This window comes from Haliaeetus albicilla, chromosome 2, assembly GCF_947461875.1.
Source record: "Haliaeetus albicilla chromosome 2, bHalAlb1.1, whole genome shotgun sequence".
Lineage (NCBI taxonomy): Eukaryota > Metazoa > Chordata > Aves > Accipitriformes > Accipitridae > Haliaeetus > Haliaeetus albicilla.
The window spans coordinates 9,434,504-9,453,580 of NC_091484.1; the positions used below are offsets into that span (position 1 = coordinate 9,434,504).

The 19,077-nt window shown below is 37.7% G+C and overlaps 1 protein-coding gene across 1 annotated transcript; it reads left to right on the top strand.

The window, feature by feature from the left end:
* The first annotated feature begins 26 nt into the window (after window positions 1–26).
* Window positions 27–11,827, top strand: DPM1 (dolichyl-phosphate mannosyltransferase subunit 1, catalytic). The gene is made up of 9 exons (XM_069805106.1): window positions 27–163; window positions 683–782; window positions 2,847–2,880; window positions 5,104–5,180; window positions 5,298–5,323; window positions 6,301–6,396; window positions 7,848–7,916; window positions 8,214–8,328; window positions 11,481–11,827. Exons 1-9 carry the CDS (start codon window positions 57–59, stop codon window positions 11,583–11,585), a joined length of 729 nt encoding a protein of 242 aa, XP_069661207.1. The 5' UTR covers window positions 27–56; the 3' UTR covers window positions 11,586–11,827.
* The last annotated feature ends 7,250 nt before the right edge of the window (window positions 11,828–19,077 follow it).

Below are 19,077 nucleotides of genomic sequence, written 5' to 3' on the forward strand. Positions count from 1 at the left end.
TCGCTGATTGGCCGCGGCGCGTCCCCGCCGGTTCCGGCTGACGTCAGCGCGCCGACATGGCGGCCGGCGGCGCCGACAAGTTCTCGGTGCTGCTGCCCACCTACAACGAGCGGGAGAACCTGCCCCTCGTCGTCTGGCTCCTGGCGCGCACCTTCCGGGAGAGGTACCGGCCGCGGGGGTGAGGGCCCCGGGGTCCCTCGGCGGGCCGGGGCTGAGCTCCCTCGCCCCCTCCCTTCCTCCCTCCGCCCGGGCCGCCGCTCTGCGGGCGGGAGGGAGCCCGGCCGGCGAAGAGTACGGCTCTTCCCGGAGGTTAATTAGGGAAACGAAACTGCTGCGGTCCGTTCTGCCCCGGCCCCTGGAGAGCGTGGGCAGGTGGAAGCGCAGAGGCGGTTTTAGCTTTCCAGCTTTCGCAGTCCTGAGGCCAGAACTGAACGCCGGGGTCAGGCTGAGGGTTTGTGTTGCCGCAGCGTGCTGTGAAGCAGTTGCGGCCTGAGACGTGAAACAGTGACGTTGAGTCACGTTCTGTCGCTATAAGTATAGTCTTACAGCTACAAGAATGACTGTAGCGTGTACCTCGAATTGTCAGAAAATAATTTTGTATTCTAGTCTTATGTTTTCAAAATGGCATAGGTGGTGAAATTGGGTTTTCCATTGGCTCGTTTAAAAATAATTCTCGTTTCAGTGGAAACAATTTTGAAATTATCATCATAGATGATGGAAGCCCAGATGGGACGCAGGAAATTGCTGAACAATTGGAAAAGATATATGGATCAGATAAAATAGTGAGTTGTATATTCTCTACCTTTTTTTCATTTTTATTGTATTGGAAAGTACTTGAAGTCCTTTGGAAACAGGAACGGAGCGCCTGGATTCTGCACTTTCTTTACATCCTTAAACAAGTTATGTCACTTTTGTACACCACTCTAGAGATATCTAAAATTATGATAGTCGTGCAGCTGCTTAGCAGCATTATGAACTAACATGCAGAGTCATGAATTAATATTTGCAAAATGTTTTCAACACTTTGTGTAGTGCTGTGTGCTAATGAGTAATGAATAGCGGTTGTCAGCGTGCTTTGTGCATGCCTGAGGGAGAGATGAGGTTTGGATAAACTTTAATTTCACTTTAAGTGACTGCAGTAATAGCGAAATTGGAGAGATGAAAGCTAGTCTGGTCTTGTGAATTATTTTTAATCTGTCTAGTTGCATTCCTCAATAACAGGACTTTTTTTTTCTTTTTAATGTATTACTGTGTAACCATCAATTATATACAAGAAGATAACATCATTTATTTAGTCTTTATGAGCCATTAAAGCCACTTTTTTTTGGAGGGGCAATAAAAGCTTTATCACAGAACAGTGTAAAACCCCGAACTGAATAGTTTGTCACAGTTTTGTGCTGTAAGCAGTGTCAGATTCTTTCTTAATCTATTACTGTGTAATTAGTAATAGAGAAGTTTAAGATAGTTAACTGACCTTTCCTCACTGCTTAAGAGTTTAATTTTGAAGTTTAATCTGTGGACCAGCACCTGCAGCAGTGCTGAGCCAAGCACACTTGAGTGGAATTATACGGAGGCACCACCATCAGCTCACACTGATATTACTGCAGAAGTGTAAATCAGCTGTGATTTCTCATTAGGTCAATTTTCTTTGCTCTCTGTTTTTGGGGGGGTTTTGGTTTGGTTTTGGTTTTTACCTGAAATTCTTTTCTTAGTTTCCTGAGCAAAATCATTGGTCTGATTTCTGCTCAGGAGTTGTCGTCCAAATAACTCCATGGGGCTTCTCACTTACTACATTATGCTTACTGAACGTGGTATGAGGCTCACTTAATGAGAGGCCAACATGCTCAAGGAAGTAGATGAGGAATCAAAGTGGTTTTGGTTTTTGGGTTTTTTTTAATGTTCAAATGTAACTATTTATTAAAGGAAAAAAAAATTCTATGGGAAAAAGACCCAGAAACCAAAATATCAAATCAGCAGAAGCACTAATGATTGCTAACTCTTTCACAGCCATGTCCTTCTCTGAATTACATTACTTATGGCCTCTCAGATAATGCATCAAAATTAGCCAAGATTTAAAAGTGAGATTTAAAATTTGTTTCTGAAGTATATTTAGATGACTGCTTAAATGTCTACCCTCCCCATCCCAAATGCTGACTTATATCAAAGGCACTTTAGGAAGAGTTGAAGGTTAAATTACTGTTGTGATGATCTAAAAGTTAGATTCCTCTTTTGTTAGTGGTGGTGCCCGCTTCTCACCCTGCACTTCATACGGCCGTACGGGAGCTGAGGATACTTGGCACACTTTTAAAGCTTGGTCACTCATATTCTGAAAGAATAATATTGTTATATGCTCATTATTCATGGGTTATATCTGTATGCACATGAAAATCTTGAAATTTATATTCAGTACCGAAAGTATGCTAAATCACTTCGGGAAACTTGCTAAAATATTTGCTGTTAGTGTTTGTCATTCCTTAAAAGTAATGGTGCTGGGGAGACTGTTGTTCAGATTTACCACTGTATTTCAGATAGTGGAATTTGAAGAAATCCTTTAGTTACGAAGATGGTGCTTTTAATTTTGTTTTTTACTGCAGAACTACGAAGTAAAGCTTAAAAAGGGTTTCTTTTTAAATATGACCTGATCAAATACCTGTTTAATATAATGATTTGTTTCTCCTGTATTTTGACAGTTAAATTTATTTTTATATACTATCTAGAATTCTAAGAATTAAAAGTACATTTTAAAATATTTTTACACCTTGAAAATAGTAAATTTTAAGGTGTTGCTAAAACTAATTGAAAACTGTACTTCAAGTAATATATGTATATTTTAATATATCCTGCAGCTTCTGAGACCCAGAGCAAGAAAGTTGGGCCTCGGTAAGTCCTTATGAACTCTGGTTAGTGCTAAAAAAAGAATAAAAATCTGCTGTATTCTTTTATTGATTCTAGTGTGTAAAGTTCCAGAAAAAAATCACAGTAAAGCCCAAAAGCAGAAATATACGTTTTCAAGTTTTTTGTAAGCAAGCAAGCTTAAAAACCACACATACAAAAATCACAGAGTATTTGTAACAAGTTCCCTGCAACCTCAAACCTGAAAACTGTGGTCACTGCAATTCTGTAGAACTGTGTGTTCCTGCTAACATCATGCTGCTTCTCTCCCTCCCATACTGCATTCACTGATTATTAGAATGAGGGGTCTAGACTGAGAAAAAAAATATAATTTTTTACAAGAGTAGCTGCTATATTTGGTGGAACCTACTGATCCAGAGGGGACAGTGGTATTTTCTGTGCAATCTACCCACGTGCAGGATGCTTCAAAACTTGGACCGTAGTTTGTGCAATCTCCAGAGTAGACTGGGATGTTTTCTTACACATATTTGGACAGAGCTCTTCAGAGTTAACCCATTTCAATGTGAATTATGACTATAATTAAATAAAAACCCACATATCTGACAGATGTCCAGCACTGAAACTACTAAAAGTATTGTCTCACCTATTAACTGACAAGTGAATTGAAGGTTTTGAAGTACATTGCAAAAGTTACTAGTGTCACAGAAATCTCACTAATTTGGGAGCCAATCTTGTACCACTGAGACTGATCATTAAAATTTGCATGGAGTGATGCAGGACTGCAGTTTTATAGCTCTGATGCCATATTTCACAGAATACGTAAATCAAGTTTGTCACTATTTGCTTTAGGAAAAAGCATATATCCTAGGAAGTCATAAATGACATTAAAACTTGTAGTATGGAAACTACCCTAAAATAAAGTGGAGATATTTCCATCTGTTAAGATTCATGTTGTATCCTTATCACTCCTCTTTTATAATAGGAATGGAGAAAATGATAAAACGCAATACCTTGTTTGATTTATTGTTAATCAGTATCTGCCTTTCTTGCTAAATGTCTTGGTAATCCCCACTTCCATGTGCTAGTAAAACATTTGAGGTGTCTTGTATACTGAGTAATGCAGCTAATTTCTCCAGTCCACTGAATAACAATAAAATTCTAATTTTGATATTGAATTGTCTATTTAAATTCACCTTTCTATACTTTTTTCTGCATCTCTCATTTATCTAAGGAACTCCAAAAAGCTTACATATCTTTACTTTTATGTTTTCAGCCTTTTCATCCTTTGTCCTAATTTGACCAGTATTATGGATTAAAACTGACTGAACTTAAACTTTTCATGTACCATGCCTACTAGTCATGCACAATACACAAATCTGTGACACTCCTACTGTGTAACTTTGCAAACAACGTGGAAAAGAAAGGAAAGACAGGTTGTTCATTAACCAGGAGTTTAGTTTTGTGTGAGGGTGCCTGCTAAGGACATCAGTTGAGAGTGGGAGTTTTTCAGTTTTATCTATTCCTTATGAAGTAAACAGAAAGACACCAGTAATTTGGATCAGTGAAGAGCATATGCTGGTTTTTAATCTCTTGTGCTGCTGTACTGCCCTTGGAAGCAGTGCTGTCTTTGAACGATAGGACTTGGATCAGAAATTTGCACTGTTGAGGAAAACTGTAATAGCAAGACTTGTTCTAGCTTTTATCAAGATAGCTACAGCAGTTCATACAGGATGAATAAAATGCAACAAAATCTAAAGTAAGAAAAAAAAGACTGTCTTCAGATTAGGTATCAGGATATAATTCATGGTGTCAAGAACAACCCCAAATCTATATACTACTAATAGTAAATCCTGAGTATAGAAAGCAAGTTTTTTCTAATTATCAGTGATTATTTTGTTGCCTGTGTCCTATTTCCAGTTTTCTATGGCTTATAAGTGCCTATGGTGTTTCTGGAAATGTTATTTCAAATAGTGTCCCACTTACTAAATCATGTTTCTCTGTGCATTTCTAGCGCAGTAGGGTTTGTCAAGGTTTATATTTATAAAATCTAGTGCTGAAATTGTAGGGAAAAAGAAAAATAGTTTTACCGTTTGACCACCAATACATCATTTTAAAATAAATTTTAGGAGTTTTTAGTTGATCCTTTCCTAGTATAACTCAGAGATTTTAGAAAAATAAGCAAAGACTGTGGCTAGAAGATTGCATATGTTAAAATAGTGAGGGAAATTATTTCTGTACTGTTTTCATCAGGCACTGCTTATATTCATGGAATGAAGCATGCCACTGGGAATTTTATTGTTATTATGGATGCTGACCTCTCTCACCACGTAAGTCTGTATTTTAGGTACTGTGTTTTTAATATGTTGTATTAAATTATTTTTAATTTTTTTTTTTTTACCTCCCACCCCTTTCTCTTTTTCTGATCTGTTTTCCTTCCATTTCAGCCAAAATTTATTCCAGAGTTTATCAGGTAGGTGCCGACTGTATTATGAGAGAACGACTTCTGAACGCTTATTGTTGTGTGGTAATATTTGAAAGTTTTATATTCTTGTATAGCTGTCTAGCTGTAGTAAGAAAATTGGCAAGGCAAGAATTCAAATAAAAGTGATTGGACCTCATTAGATTTGTCCCGAAATCATCCAGAAAAATGATTAGTTCCTAACTGGAGCAAAATCTCCAAGTTTAAAGTAACAGCATGTGTGGCTAAGTACTTCCCTTCCTTGTAATGGTTGTTCAGCTTTGAAAAGCATATATATAAATGCTGTCTTCTAATTCTAATAATTTCATGGTGTGTGCACGTAGGGATATTGAATAGAGGACCATGTCCTCAATTATTGGTGAAATACTTCTCTCCTTTTTGCCTACCTGTTACCTCCCTGTAACATTTCAGTTTGTGAGAGATGGTCAACAGCCATTACGTTGGAGGCTAAGGGTAGCACTCTGTATAATTCTCAACTTTCTTGCTTAGTAGTACTGGAGGCCTAAAATTTTAGATAAGGTTCTGCAGCAGTCGGGCATGGTATGCACTAAGGATAGTTCCAGACTTCCCGCCCACCGCCCTTTACTATGGGTTTGTGTAATTTAGCTATTTAAATATGTATTTAAATTCCTTCTGTCTTTTATACTAGAGGGAGGCTTTAAAAAGGTGTAAGCTGGTCTTTATAAATTATTTATTAAGTAGTCTAGGAAATTCTATGACATAGTTGGTAAAAGATAATCATAAGATTCCCTGAAATAGCTCTTTATAACAGAATAGTTAACAGGTTTTTGAATGCATAATGCTTATAACCACTGTAACTATTGCCTTCCTCTCTCCTCTACTTATTTGTTCAAAGGTTTGAGAAATATGGATTTTATACTAAAAGAATGATTGTTCTTATTTTGAAATTTGTAGTACTTTCACACAAATATTCCTCCTGTTTTTCTGATAAAACCAATTGCTTACAGAAAGCAGAAAGAAGGCAATTTTGATATTGTATCTGGAACAAGATATAAAGGAAATGGAGGAGTATATGGCTGGGATTTGAAAAGAAAACTAATCAGGTTAGTATTTTTCTAGATATTTACACATAAATTTGTTATTTAGAAATAATAACTCCAAGTACTCAACTCAATCTCTGTGAGCTGAACTGAGTCTTTAGTCAATAGTACTGTGTACAGCAAAATTATATTACGTAATAGAAGCTGCATGATTTGCAAATTTTTTGGTTAAAACCCACCAAGAAAGAATGTAATAATATGACTAGGCTTGAGAAATGGGTTGGAACAGTGGACAGATCTGCATGGCATCAGGTTGGGACAGTCTTTCAGCTTCATCATCCAAAGAAAGAGCTGAGGCTATGACACTTTTGTCAAGTTTAAAAGTCCTTTCCCTAAACAGTCAATTACTAGCTAAACCCCCTGTTGACACTGATTTGTCATAAGTTGAGAATTATCTGGCACAATCAATGTCAAGAAATCATTACTTAGACCTTACTGGAAAACAGGTACAGTGAACACTAGGGAGAGGTTTCACCCAAAAGCAAAGAGGAAGACTCTGTCAAGGTCATATAAGCATATGGAGGCTGGCATTTCAGGTTTACAGGGACTTAAAAATCTCAGGGAGGTGATCGACAAGTTTCTGCATAGTCTTTCTCTCTCACACCTGATTTAAGAGAATAGGTGTAAGTTAATGCTGATTTATACGTTACTGTAAAGAATTAGGAGCAGAAGTTGTGTTAGCAGTCTGATCTGGAGATGGAATCACAGGGACTGTATTTGGATTTCTCCTGGTTTTTAATGGCTGGAATAAGTGCTCATCCTTTTGTGAATCTAAATAAAATATACACCCAAAAAAAGGAAGTAAGCTGAATGGACATTGCAGAGGCATCCCTTTACATCATACTGGACAAGGTGAAGGACTTGCACATCTTACCAGTGTGTAATATAGCCCTCAGCAAGATAGTCCTTACTGCTTTTTTCATCTCACAATGTTTTTCATCAGTGGAGCTTATCATTATCATACTATGAAAGCAGTGTAAACCAAAACTGAACCTTGATTTTCTAAATCCCCGTCTCACATTTGTCCAGGAAGCATTTTTATTCTCCATTTACAGTGAATGTTAGTCAGAAGAACAATGTTGTTTTGACTGTTGTCAAATTTATTTCTTTTGTATTCTATTAGCGTGTAGTTGTACTGACAGCTCTACCGTAAAGAACCAGATTGTAAACCTAATTTCTAAAAATCATTGTTTTCTCCTTCACAGAGAAGTTCAATGATCCACTAATCATCTACATTTGAAAAACAAAACGTTGGGTTTTGATTTAAAGATTCTATGATTTATTAGTCAAATCTAGTAGTGAAAACATACTAGAAATATCATTGTTTCATATTAAGCAATAAAAGGTTTCTGGTTTTTTGCTAGTAGGATGATATTTACATATTTCTAGAAATTCTGTTTGATCTTTCAGAACTGTGTACTGACCAATTTTGACATTCATGTTTTCTTTCACAGTCGTGGTGCCAATTTTCTAACTCAGGTTTTGCTGAGACCAGGTGCATCAGACTTAACAGGGAGTTTCAGGTATGGCCCTTGTTTGCAATTCATAAAGTTTATTTGAAATTAAGAAACTGCTGAACAAGGAACTGGAGTAAGGACAGACCTTCTTTACTAAGGACTATGAAAACTGTTTGGAAAGGGCATAAGAAATAGTAGACTAGATTGCAATAACTGTTGCTCCTTTGACTTTTGTTAAAGATTTTTTTTTAAAGTAGTAATGATATGAGTGAGTGACTACACTTAAGATTTCTACACACTGTCTTGATTTCTGAAGTTCAGAAATTGTGCTTCAGGTTTCGTTTTCTTTGGAATCGTTTACAGGTTATACAGAAAAGAAGTCTTACAGAAACTAATGGAAAAATGTGTTTCTAAAGGATACGTCTTCCAGATGGAGATGATTGTTCGGGCTAGACAGTTAGGATATACTATTGGAGAGGTATAGTAAAAGCTTTGATAAGTATGTTGTGCTTTCATTGAAATGTAGATACAGATTACTGGGAGCATAGGAAATTTTGTGCGCTTCCAAGAAGCAGCAAGATTTTCAAATTGATATCAAGAAATTACAAATGTGAACTCTGTTTTTCCAACTTTTCCAGGTGAATACCAGATCTGAAATTCCAGTTACTTTTTCCACTGGCTGATATGCTAACCAGATCCTTCCTTCTTCCTCTTGCCATTTCTTTAGCTGCATACAATTTTACAACATTCTTCAAAGGAGGGAAAGAAGTCAAAATATACCATGAAGCTGCTCTGAGCCTTTTCTTTCCTCCTTCATATTGTACAGACATGTCTAGTTAGGTCTCTTCAAATCATTTTGTTTTCTCCAGCAACCTGATTCTATTTCAGATTTATTCTGTTCTATGTCATTTATTGCCTTGTTATTTTCCAACTTTCCAGCTATCACAACTTTCCACTTCTAAACTCTTTGAATGTGCTGTCTACAGTCATTGAAAAGGAACTCCAAACAATTGTTAGATCCTGTATTTCCAGCAGTCTGATTGCTGCCTTTTATATTTCATTGAATTGCTCTTGCTGGTGTCTTTAAAGATGATTCACTGGAATTCTGTCTGCAGCCATATCTCAGAATCAGTTCTTCATCATCATTTTCATGACTGTGAATTGTCAGAGAATTCTGTTCCTGGTACTTTCTCTCTAAACCTTATGTATTGCATTTCTCTATCAACATTGGGTAGAGTATTTCCACACAATAAAGCAAGCTCTTTTCTTCCACCTTTCTTGCTTATGGAGCAACATCACTATCCTGTCTGTAGCTGGGGTTTGACCTTAATTTCTTTGGTCTTCGCGTTCAGCTGCATTCACATACTGCTTTCTAATGTTGCTGAATTAAATCCTCACCTATCTATACATCGAGATACTGAAACCTAGGGTGAGGTGAGGTTTTATTTACTATACATTTTTAAAACAGTAAAATACACTTCTCTAGCTTTAAAAAAAATGCAGTCTTGGGTTGCTTATAACTCTTCAGGCTGCTGCTGCAAAGACCCTTTTTCTGCCTATGATCTGACCCCGCCGCTCATTTATTTACGTGCCTCTACTGGTTGTATAGTGTCAAATAAAAGAAGTTTGTCTTCTGTTTCAAAGCCTGATGGACAGTCTTTGCTAGGCTTAATGTCTCCCAGTCAGTGTTGAGACATGGGCTCTGTTTTGTGATGGGTCAGTTACACTACCCTCCACAATTAATCTGTTACATTCTCAAGTAAGCATCTTCTTCCCTTCTCCTTTGGTTTCTCACATGTGGAAAGAGTTCTGTCTAACATCTGAGAAGTTGCTTCATTATTCTGCTTCAGCCTTGTCTTTAAGATTTCCTTTGTGATATCTGTAACAAACTTGACAGTGTTCAGATTGCTGACGCATACCTATGAATAAGACGTTATTTTTGCTATTCTGTGTATCATCTTTATATTATAGCTTCCTGGGGCAGGACAATTTTCCATTACGTTTCAAGTACATTGATACAGTATTTCCTTATCAATATTTAGGATCTCTTTATATTTTATAATTATCCAAATTGTAATACTGAAACTCCAGAAGAGGTGACACTTGCACATCTAATTCCTGGTTTGTGGGTGCTGCAACTCTACAGGCAGAATAGGAGTTTTTATGCAGTTGTAAAATGTAGATACAGTTGTGAGGGAAAACTATTTCTTAAGCAAAGTTGAAAATGAAGATTGAGACCTGCCAGTGTAAAAGGAACAAATGGACGATGAGATGAACTGACACAAGCTATACCTGAATAGTCTTGTATGCACCTCTGTTTCATTTTGCTGTACTGTTCCACCAGATGTGAAATGTACCACAATGCATGGAATACTCCCTTTTGAAAATGCTTCGTTTAAGACTAATGATAGAACTTCTTATGCAAGAAAGGCAAAGTCCAGAAACAACATAGGTAGTTAATTCCTATACGGAAGGGAAAGATTGGATGCCTCTTATTAGATGACTTATTAACTGTTCTTTCATCACTGGTCAGGATATGTCACTTCTGACACCCTGCACTGACTACATATTCAGTGATTTCTATCCATGCTTTGTAGATCAGCTGTCTGTAGTTGCCAGGATGCTTATTGGGATCATCAGAGGGACCCTACTGAGAAAGCCAGAGTCATTGTTGAGTCTGTCTGCATGCCTTTTTAGGTATCTTCTTACCATCTTCTTGGCCTGGGTTCTCTTCTACTATGGACTGATCTGCTAGAACTGTGAGAAATCCTCAGTCCTGGCACAGATGCAAGGGTGCGGTGATTCTTGTGTTCCACTTGCCAGATGATTTCTGGTTGAAACTGCCAGCAGAAGGCAAAGCCAATTTTTTAATGACTTTTGCAAATTCAATTATGACTTCTTCAGCCCCTGAAGTATTTCAGTTTTGCATACAAACATATATGGGAATTCTTGAATATTCTAATACAGTGTTGGCAGAATGTCCTGTCATGTCATTTGTACGTGGTCAAATTACTGAAAAGCAGTATGTTCCTAACACCTCATGAGTAGTGAGTTATCTGGACAGTACAATCACTTCAGTAAGGAAACGAAAATTAGTGTGTTAAATGCCCTTTAATCCTGTCAATAATCTATAAAATAGTCAAAGACCAATAAAGATGGGTATTGCTTGTAAAATATATACTAACTGCCATATTCAGATGTCATCTTCTAGCCGGTGGTGAATTTGAGCAGAGTGCTGTTTCATGGTGGCGGGAGATTTTTGCCTTCTTGAGGCATTGACTCAAAGGTACTGAATTTAGCTAACAAGGAAAGTGGTGAAGGTTCATTTTAAGCCCCCAGGCTGTTAGTACACTTAGGCTATTAAGTTTGTTCTGACTGGTGTACATTCCAGCCAATGAGTAATGTCTTTGGATCATCTTTAAAGGTGATAAACCAAATAATTTCATACTCCCCAGCTATGGGGCATCATTAAAGCTACTGGTAAGAAGAACTGACACAAAGGAAGCCAATCTGGTGCTTGCTTTCTTCCCATGTCTAAACATGCTGTAGTTCAAAGGCCATTTTTTTGTTTACAGAATTTCTGATTATTTAGGTTTTGAACCTTAAAAATAGTTTTGCTTGTTTCAACAGGTTCCTATTTCATTTGTGGACCGTGTCTATGGAGAATCTAAACTGGGAGGCAATGAAATAGTCTCCTTCTTAAAGGGACTCTTGACCTTGTTTGCTACAACGTGATAGTTTATCCTAAATTAACTTTTTTAGAAAAACATTTTCTGACGTCTGTGTGGTTTTTAATATATAATAGCAGAAGCTTGATAATTAGCGTGGTGGCCAGAAGACCTGCTATAAACTAACAATTAAACAAACCACCAATAATAAACTAAAATATATTGTATCCCAAAATGCTCCTTTCAGAATAAGTGGACTGTATGTTGAACTAAAAACTAATAAAGACTAATGCTGTATTCTATTTTTTTTTTTTAAATGAAGTCTTAATAAAGAACACAAAGCTAAATGATCTTTTGCATTCAGAAATGAATCATTATTCAGCAGAAGCTAAAGATGATTTTGAAATAAAGACAACCAAGGACTTAAAAAGAATTACAGAATTTATCTTATCTTTGTTCTGTGGTTTGCAGAGATTATTTTAAATATATACCAGTTAGTTCCCTTGCTTTTCTCAATACATATATATACATGTATCTTAAAGCAGATAAATAGAAGAGTTTCTACAGAACTGATAATAGCTTGTGTAGTTTAAGAGGAAATACAGATGAGTACAGTGATTTGTTCTTTGTAAATTTTTTTCCTAGACTGGAAAGAAGGAATGTTCTTTGGATAAGAAAGAGAATTGTATGTGTGGAATAATTTTGTATTCTGTGTTTGTCCAGAAGCAGATAATTCCCTTTTCCTATCTTATTTAGAAACTTAACATTTTTAGAATCTATAAAACAGGAGTATGACATCTCAACCAACTTTAGGGTGACAGAAGACCCAATACACCTCACTGAAGACATTTGAGAAATTTTTCTTATGTCAAATAACAGTTTGCAATGTAAAATCTGTATTTGTTCCAGATCCTGATGAACAAAATATAAACAGAGGTAATACTATTTTTTGTTTCACTGTTTGATATAACCAGAACTTGGAAATTATTAAGCCCTTCAAATATGCACTTGGGGGGAGGGGGGAAGAAGTAAGTGGGAGGATGAAATTATTCTGATAACGGCTTTATAGATACGAAAAATGCATCTTCATTTGGGGGGGGGGGGGGGGGGGATAGTTCATTGGAGACCTGTGTCAGAAGATTAATGGTAGGAGAGAAGAAGCAACAAATGTCTTAAAAATTACACCTATTTGGCTTGTGTTTGTCTGCATTCCTTTAGTACACTAGATACAGCTGTTAATATTAGAAGAAAGCTTTAGAAAGTCTGTAGATAAATGATAAATTCATATTTCAGATATTTATCACAGCGACAAAAATTAATTAAATGGAACTTCAAAACAAAAGCTTACTTTCTAGTGGACTGCTTTAGAGATACTTCTTTGTTCTTTAGTGAAGTTGTACAGATTCTGATATTTTTCTCCTTTTCTGAGTATTCAGAGCAAACGTTTCATATTTAATTTGCTTTAAAATAATAAAAAAACCCTGTAGCTGTAGGTTTTGAATCTACCTGTAACCAGATTACAGTAACTTAACTGTACATTTTGTGACATTTGCCTGTACTTTTCCAGCAAATTATCTATAATTTCATTTGATGCAGGCTAATCAGATCTAATAATACATACAGAAATAAATCTCTTGGGTCTAAAGGGCCACTGAAGTCTCTAGTGAATAGGTTTCATCTATTTATGTTTCATTTGGAGGTTTCATGGCTAAAATCAACATTTTAAGTTGAAAATAGGTACAAAGTTATTAATGACCAAATAGTGAGTTTTTAGATGTTTATTCAAATTTACATACTACTGAAAACCATTTGCTAGAATACGAATTGAGCCTCAGCAAGGTCATATTTTACTCAGACTTTTATGTAATGATGTATAACTAAAGTCCATTATATTAGTTATTCATGATCTAGTCACTGTGAATTAGGGTTTAGCTTTTAGAATGTGCATGCCTACTGTTTAATTATGAAAATTACCTGGTAAATTTCCTTCATTTATCTATTTATGTGATAGTATTTGAAGGAAAGTGCTTTTACATATAAATTAGGATCATAATACATGGCATATTTTGTGTGCTCCCATATGTGAAAGTTTGAAACGTGACTGGGCTATGTTCAGTTTTCAGATAAATAGGTAATACTTCTTACTATGCTTAAAGGTAATGGTGTTTAAATTATCAAGAAAGAAGTGCTATAAAGAAACAAAAACAAGTACTTCATGGCATGAGGACACGAGTAAGACACTTTACAAGACTTCTTGAAACAAGAAAAGGTCACGAGAGTGCAGCTGGTTTCAATAGCCTGCACCAAGCTACTTGCAGAAAGCACTACTGAATGGAACCAATACGTGGAAAGAAGCAGAATTAAGAACAACAGCTCAGGCTTTCCCTGAGTTAGTGTGATTATATAGAGAGACAGAGACATACACGCACACACACACACACGTATATTTCACAAAATATACCATGAAAACTATCAGGGGTTTTTTTCCTAGCAGAAAGACTGTATATTTCTTCAAAAAACAGGGGACTGGGCTGCAGATAACACACTTTCAAAAGTTGTCTTACAGTAAGTTTTAAAAGCCTGAACTTCAGAAGAGGTAGCTGTTGTTTGTGCATTTGACCCTCCATGCACTTGTAGAGGGGAGAATCATAAAATAGTATGCTGTTAAGTTAGAAGAAAATCAGAATCTTTGCCCAGAACTGGCCTAAATAACCTCTCCCTTCATCCTTTCCCATATCTCAGCCTGCATTACTTTCCTTCCAATGAGTTTCTCCACTGGGGTGACTAAAAACATCTGGTTCTAAAGTATTCCCTGTCTTTGAGCGCTTAGATCTGGCACTGCAGAACCTCACCAGTACTTGAACAGTGTTCTGTTCATAGGAAAACATTGCAAAAACAAGCTCTAAGACTGCATTCTATTGCTGACCTTTTCTCTTGTATGCACTGCTGTGAGAGTTCATAAAAATAAATATTGTAACACTGTGACCAGTGTTCAGAGCTCTAATAGAGGTCCTTCTTTAATAAAGCTCATATCTTTTTAGCAAATAATGGGATGAGATAGCCATCGCTTAGTGCTACTTGAACTGGTTGACTTTTTTAACAGAAACTCTTTGAGTTATTTGCATTTGTTCTCAGCTTTTTTTAATTGAGCCTCTTTGTATTTAAAGACCACCTATGTAAATTCTTAACATAGACCCAAAAAATTTAAAAGAATATGTATTGCAGAAGAAGAACAGCTTATAACATAAGAAGGATGTTATGCAGGAATGGCCATACTATCTCTTACAGTGCTCAGCAATGGATGCAGAATGAAAGCAAGTAAGAAATGTGGCTAGTACGACCTTTGCCCAAATACACCAACAATCAGCAATGCAGGGTCTTTTGGAGCCAGAGGTCAAGATGGGCTGGACCTTTTAATGGTTCCTTGTGTTTTCTAAGGATTTGATTGCTTTTTGAATCTATTTAAAGTTCTGGCTTCTACAGCATCCTATGGCAATGAGTTCAACAATTTTAATAGATGTATTTTGTGAAGTACTTCCTTTTGTTTCTTTTAAGCTTACTGCCTAATAAGTTCATCAGATGTAATCAGTCAGTGGATTGAGACCAGCCCTGCGGATAAGGACTTGGGGGTATTGGTGGATGAAAAATTGAATGTGAGCAAGCAATGTGCACTAGCAGCCCAGAAAGCCAGTCGCATCCTGGGCTGCATCAAAAGAAACGTAACCAGCAGGTCAAGGGAGGTGATTGTCCCCCTCTACTTGGCTCTCATGAGACCCCACCTGGAGTACTGTGTTCAGCTCTGGGGCCCCCAACATAAGAAGGACATGGACCTGTTGGAGCAAGTCCAGAGGAGGCACACCAAGATCATTGGGGGCTGGAGCACCTCCTCTATGAAGACAGGCTGAGAGAGTTGGGGTTGTTCAGCCTGGAGAAGAGAAGGCTCTGGGGACACCTTTTAGCAGCCTGCCAGTACCTAAAGAGGGCCTATAGGAAAGATGGGGAGGGACTCTTTCTCAGGGAGTGAGTGTAGTGACAGGACGAGGGGTAACAGTTCTAAACTGAAAGAGTGTAGATTTAGATTAGATGTGAGGAAGAAGTTCTTAACAGTGAGGGTGGTGAGACACTGGAACAAGTTGCCCAGAGAAGCTGTGGATGCCCCATCCCTGGCAGTGTTCAAGGCCAGGTTGGATGGGGCTTTGAGCAACCTGGTCTAGTGGAAGCTGTCCCTGCCCAGGGCAGGGGGGTTGGAACTAGATGATCTTTGAGGTCCCTTCCAACCCAAACCATTCTGTGATTCTAGTATGCTATGTTCCCTTTTCTTGTTTCCCATTTTCCTTTTCCTATTATTTGAAAGACCCTGCTTATCCCCTCATCATACTCGAGAAGCCACACCATATCTTGCTATTCTCAAAATGTTAGTAGCAGACTACAGTAGAACAACAGTTCTACTATCATCTTTACAGATCAGGTGCCTAGAACTCCATACAATGTTTTAAATATTCATGTACTAGGGATTTATATAGTGGCATTTCAGTTTTCAGTTCCTTTCTTAATACCATTGCAATACTCTACTTGCCTCGTTTTGGCCACCACAAAACACTGACTTGACATTTACAGAGAATTTTTCATTTTATGTCCCTGGTTTTACGGTTCCACATAAATCAGCTTTTCTTAATTACATCCATATTCATTTCCTATGAAGGCACAAATACTCTGCTAATGTGCTTTCTCTATTATACTTAGGAATCTGTGTCTGCAAGCACTCAATCATTTGGCAAGAACAGGAGCTTTAATTCCTTCCTGGCTTAAATCAGTATATAGCATGGATATATTTGGTTGGGCATGTTTAATGAAGAGGGGGAAGAAGGTAACGCACATTTCGCACCACTAATATTCCCTCTCCTCTGAACGGTAAACTGATTACCTCAATTGGCAGACAGGGAAGGCTCTGGGACGACCTCTTGTTCTGTTATTGTGGGCTAGACATTCAATGTGATGTATGAAAAATCTTACACAGCAGGCTCAGTTGTTCAGACCCATTAGAACAGCCAAAGCATGTGCTAAACTTCAAGCATGCAGTCTGAACAGACTTGAAGTTAAAGAAGAATGGGTTGTGGTGTTTTCCATGGCATATCATTAAGATTATCCTTGACTTAAGTTTGGTGCTTGCACTCTGGTTTGAGAGCACTTCTGAATGCGCATCCTCAGTCAGAGCTCTGCTGAGTGACTTAAGCAGCCCTATATTAGCGTGAAGTTTTTATTGGACAATCTGAAGCCCCAGTATGAGATGAAGCACATAATTGGGGGCTACTAAAATTGATACTGCCGCTTGTCCAAGCACTTAGCACCTGATCAACTATACTACATGGCAGGTGAACTGCGAGCAGCTGTGGTCTCCTCATGCCCCTAACACCTTCAATAGCCCTGCCTCAGGGATATGCAATACAGGTTCATACCCTGAGGTGTGGATTTTGTCACTCCTAGTCATATGAAAATTTAGGTATCTAATTCACAAGGTCAAGCAGTTTAATCCCTCTGACCTAGATCATTATGATTCTGAAGCTGGGACAACCACTTCAGACAACCAAGGCCTGGTTAACGTATCCAACTGAATGCGAAACCAGTATCAAAATGAGATCCCTAACCTACCTGGTTTGGGTTTTGTGAGTAAGGATTTGTCTGATCTGAGGTTGGAGGGAGCTGGCTTCGGTTTTGGTTTTGTTTTTTTTTTTTTAATCTGAGGCTTTAAACTGAGCCTGCAATAAAGATGTACCTAGTTGCCAATATAAGCACTATAATAAAACATATTTTCCAGTGGACTGTGTAGAAAGCCAACGGCAAGGTTGCACAGCCTTCTGCATATCAACAGTAAAAAATAATGATGACTAATCAATAATATTTATTTAAGGCTCTATCAAGTTTCCAAGTATAAGCATGGATTGAAATCTTGGCACAAATGAATTAAATGACAGATTGCCTACCGAGTTCAATGCATTGATGACTTCAGCAACAGCTTTTCAACCATTAGCATTCCAGAGTCGCAGGCAAATTTTAATGTTGGGATCAGTATGAACAATGTATATGCAGACAAGAGGATTGCTTATCAAACTTTATCATTGTTTTACAACATATTATCTCCAAGGTGCCATGCAGTAGAAGACATGAATAAAGAAGTGAATCACAGAACTTCTGTAAAGCACAGAAAGTTTTTGAGCATCATTTCCTCCTCTGTTCCTGCCACATTTTACCTTCTTTCTTCAGGCATGGTGGCCATTTATAACTTCTTATAGATTGTGATTGTTACTGTTCAGGGGGAAGTATATTGGGACTGGAGAGAAGGAAACCGAATTGGAACTTTTAATCCAAAACTAGATCTGAAAACTCAGCCCTTGAGAGAGGGATTTCAACAAAGCAGCAGTGGGCAAAGATCATAAAATGGAAGGTTATCCCTGCAAGGTTGGTTGCACCGACTGTTCAACAGAAATTGGTATCAATGGTGCATGATAATAAAAACCAAACCAAAACCAAAACCACCTTGTGTTTGGTTCACAAACTTCTTTCCTGTTTTGACTTTTTGCAAACATGTCACGCCCCTAGGAGGTGAACCCACACAAAACCACAGTCAAGAACTTGATGTTTCCTGGGAAGCTGAGGATTGTTGTCTAGCTCTCAAAATGCTGTGCTCTCAGGAAGGGGAAGACCTGAGCACTAAATGATACTTGTACTTCTGTTCCGGAACAGGAAAGATCTTGACTGAGCTCCTACAGTCACTGCTTGAAAATGCTTTGGGGTCTTCTGTCCCGCTACTTCTCTGCAACTACTGGGGGGATACCCAGGAAGAAAATAACCAGATTTACTTACTACATGGTGACTTTCATGTCATGACTGCAATGTGTTTGGAGAGCTCTCGTTTCTAGTCCAGTTTTCCATTCTGCTTGCTTTTGCAGAGAAGGCATATGGCAGTACTTCTGATGGGTGGATCCTGTCAAAATAATTATATTAATTATTGTACAGTGCAGGGGAGGTAAAAAAGACAAGCTGCTTGAAAGCGACAAATTACTGAAATAGTGAAGTTGGGTGATTTTTTAATTTTAATCAACGTCTTTCATTAAGTAAATCCTATCTGAATGCAGTGTTTCTGAAAGCGTTGGCAACATCTAAGATGTCAATCCTATATCCACAGAAAGAATGTAGTTTGTCATGGCCATACTACGTCACCTCCAAAGGACGTGATATTTGACTGACCAGCTTCTGAGTGAAATTTAAGTGTTGCTTATGACAGATAAATTTCTTATTGGTCTGACTAAGGGATCAACCTTTCCTTTCAAGTTATCCCAACTAACTAAGCAAACCTACTTAAGCATCTCTAATCAGAGACCTGCTCAATATGAGTGTCTTCTTATAAAACAAGGAGAAAAGGAGAGTACTCTGTGTCAAGGGATAGTCCTTCCCTGCTTTCATCTTGATACAGACTAAGTTTGGTTCCTTCCTGCTGACTTTTCCCGAAGTCATGGTCATGGAAGAAGGTTAGAGAATGCTGACAGATGATGAAGTGTCTC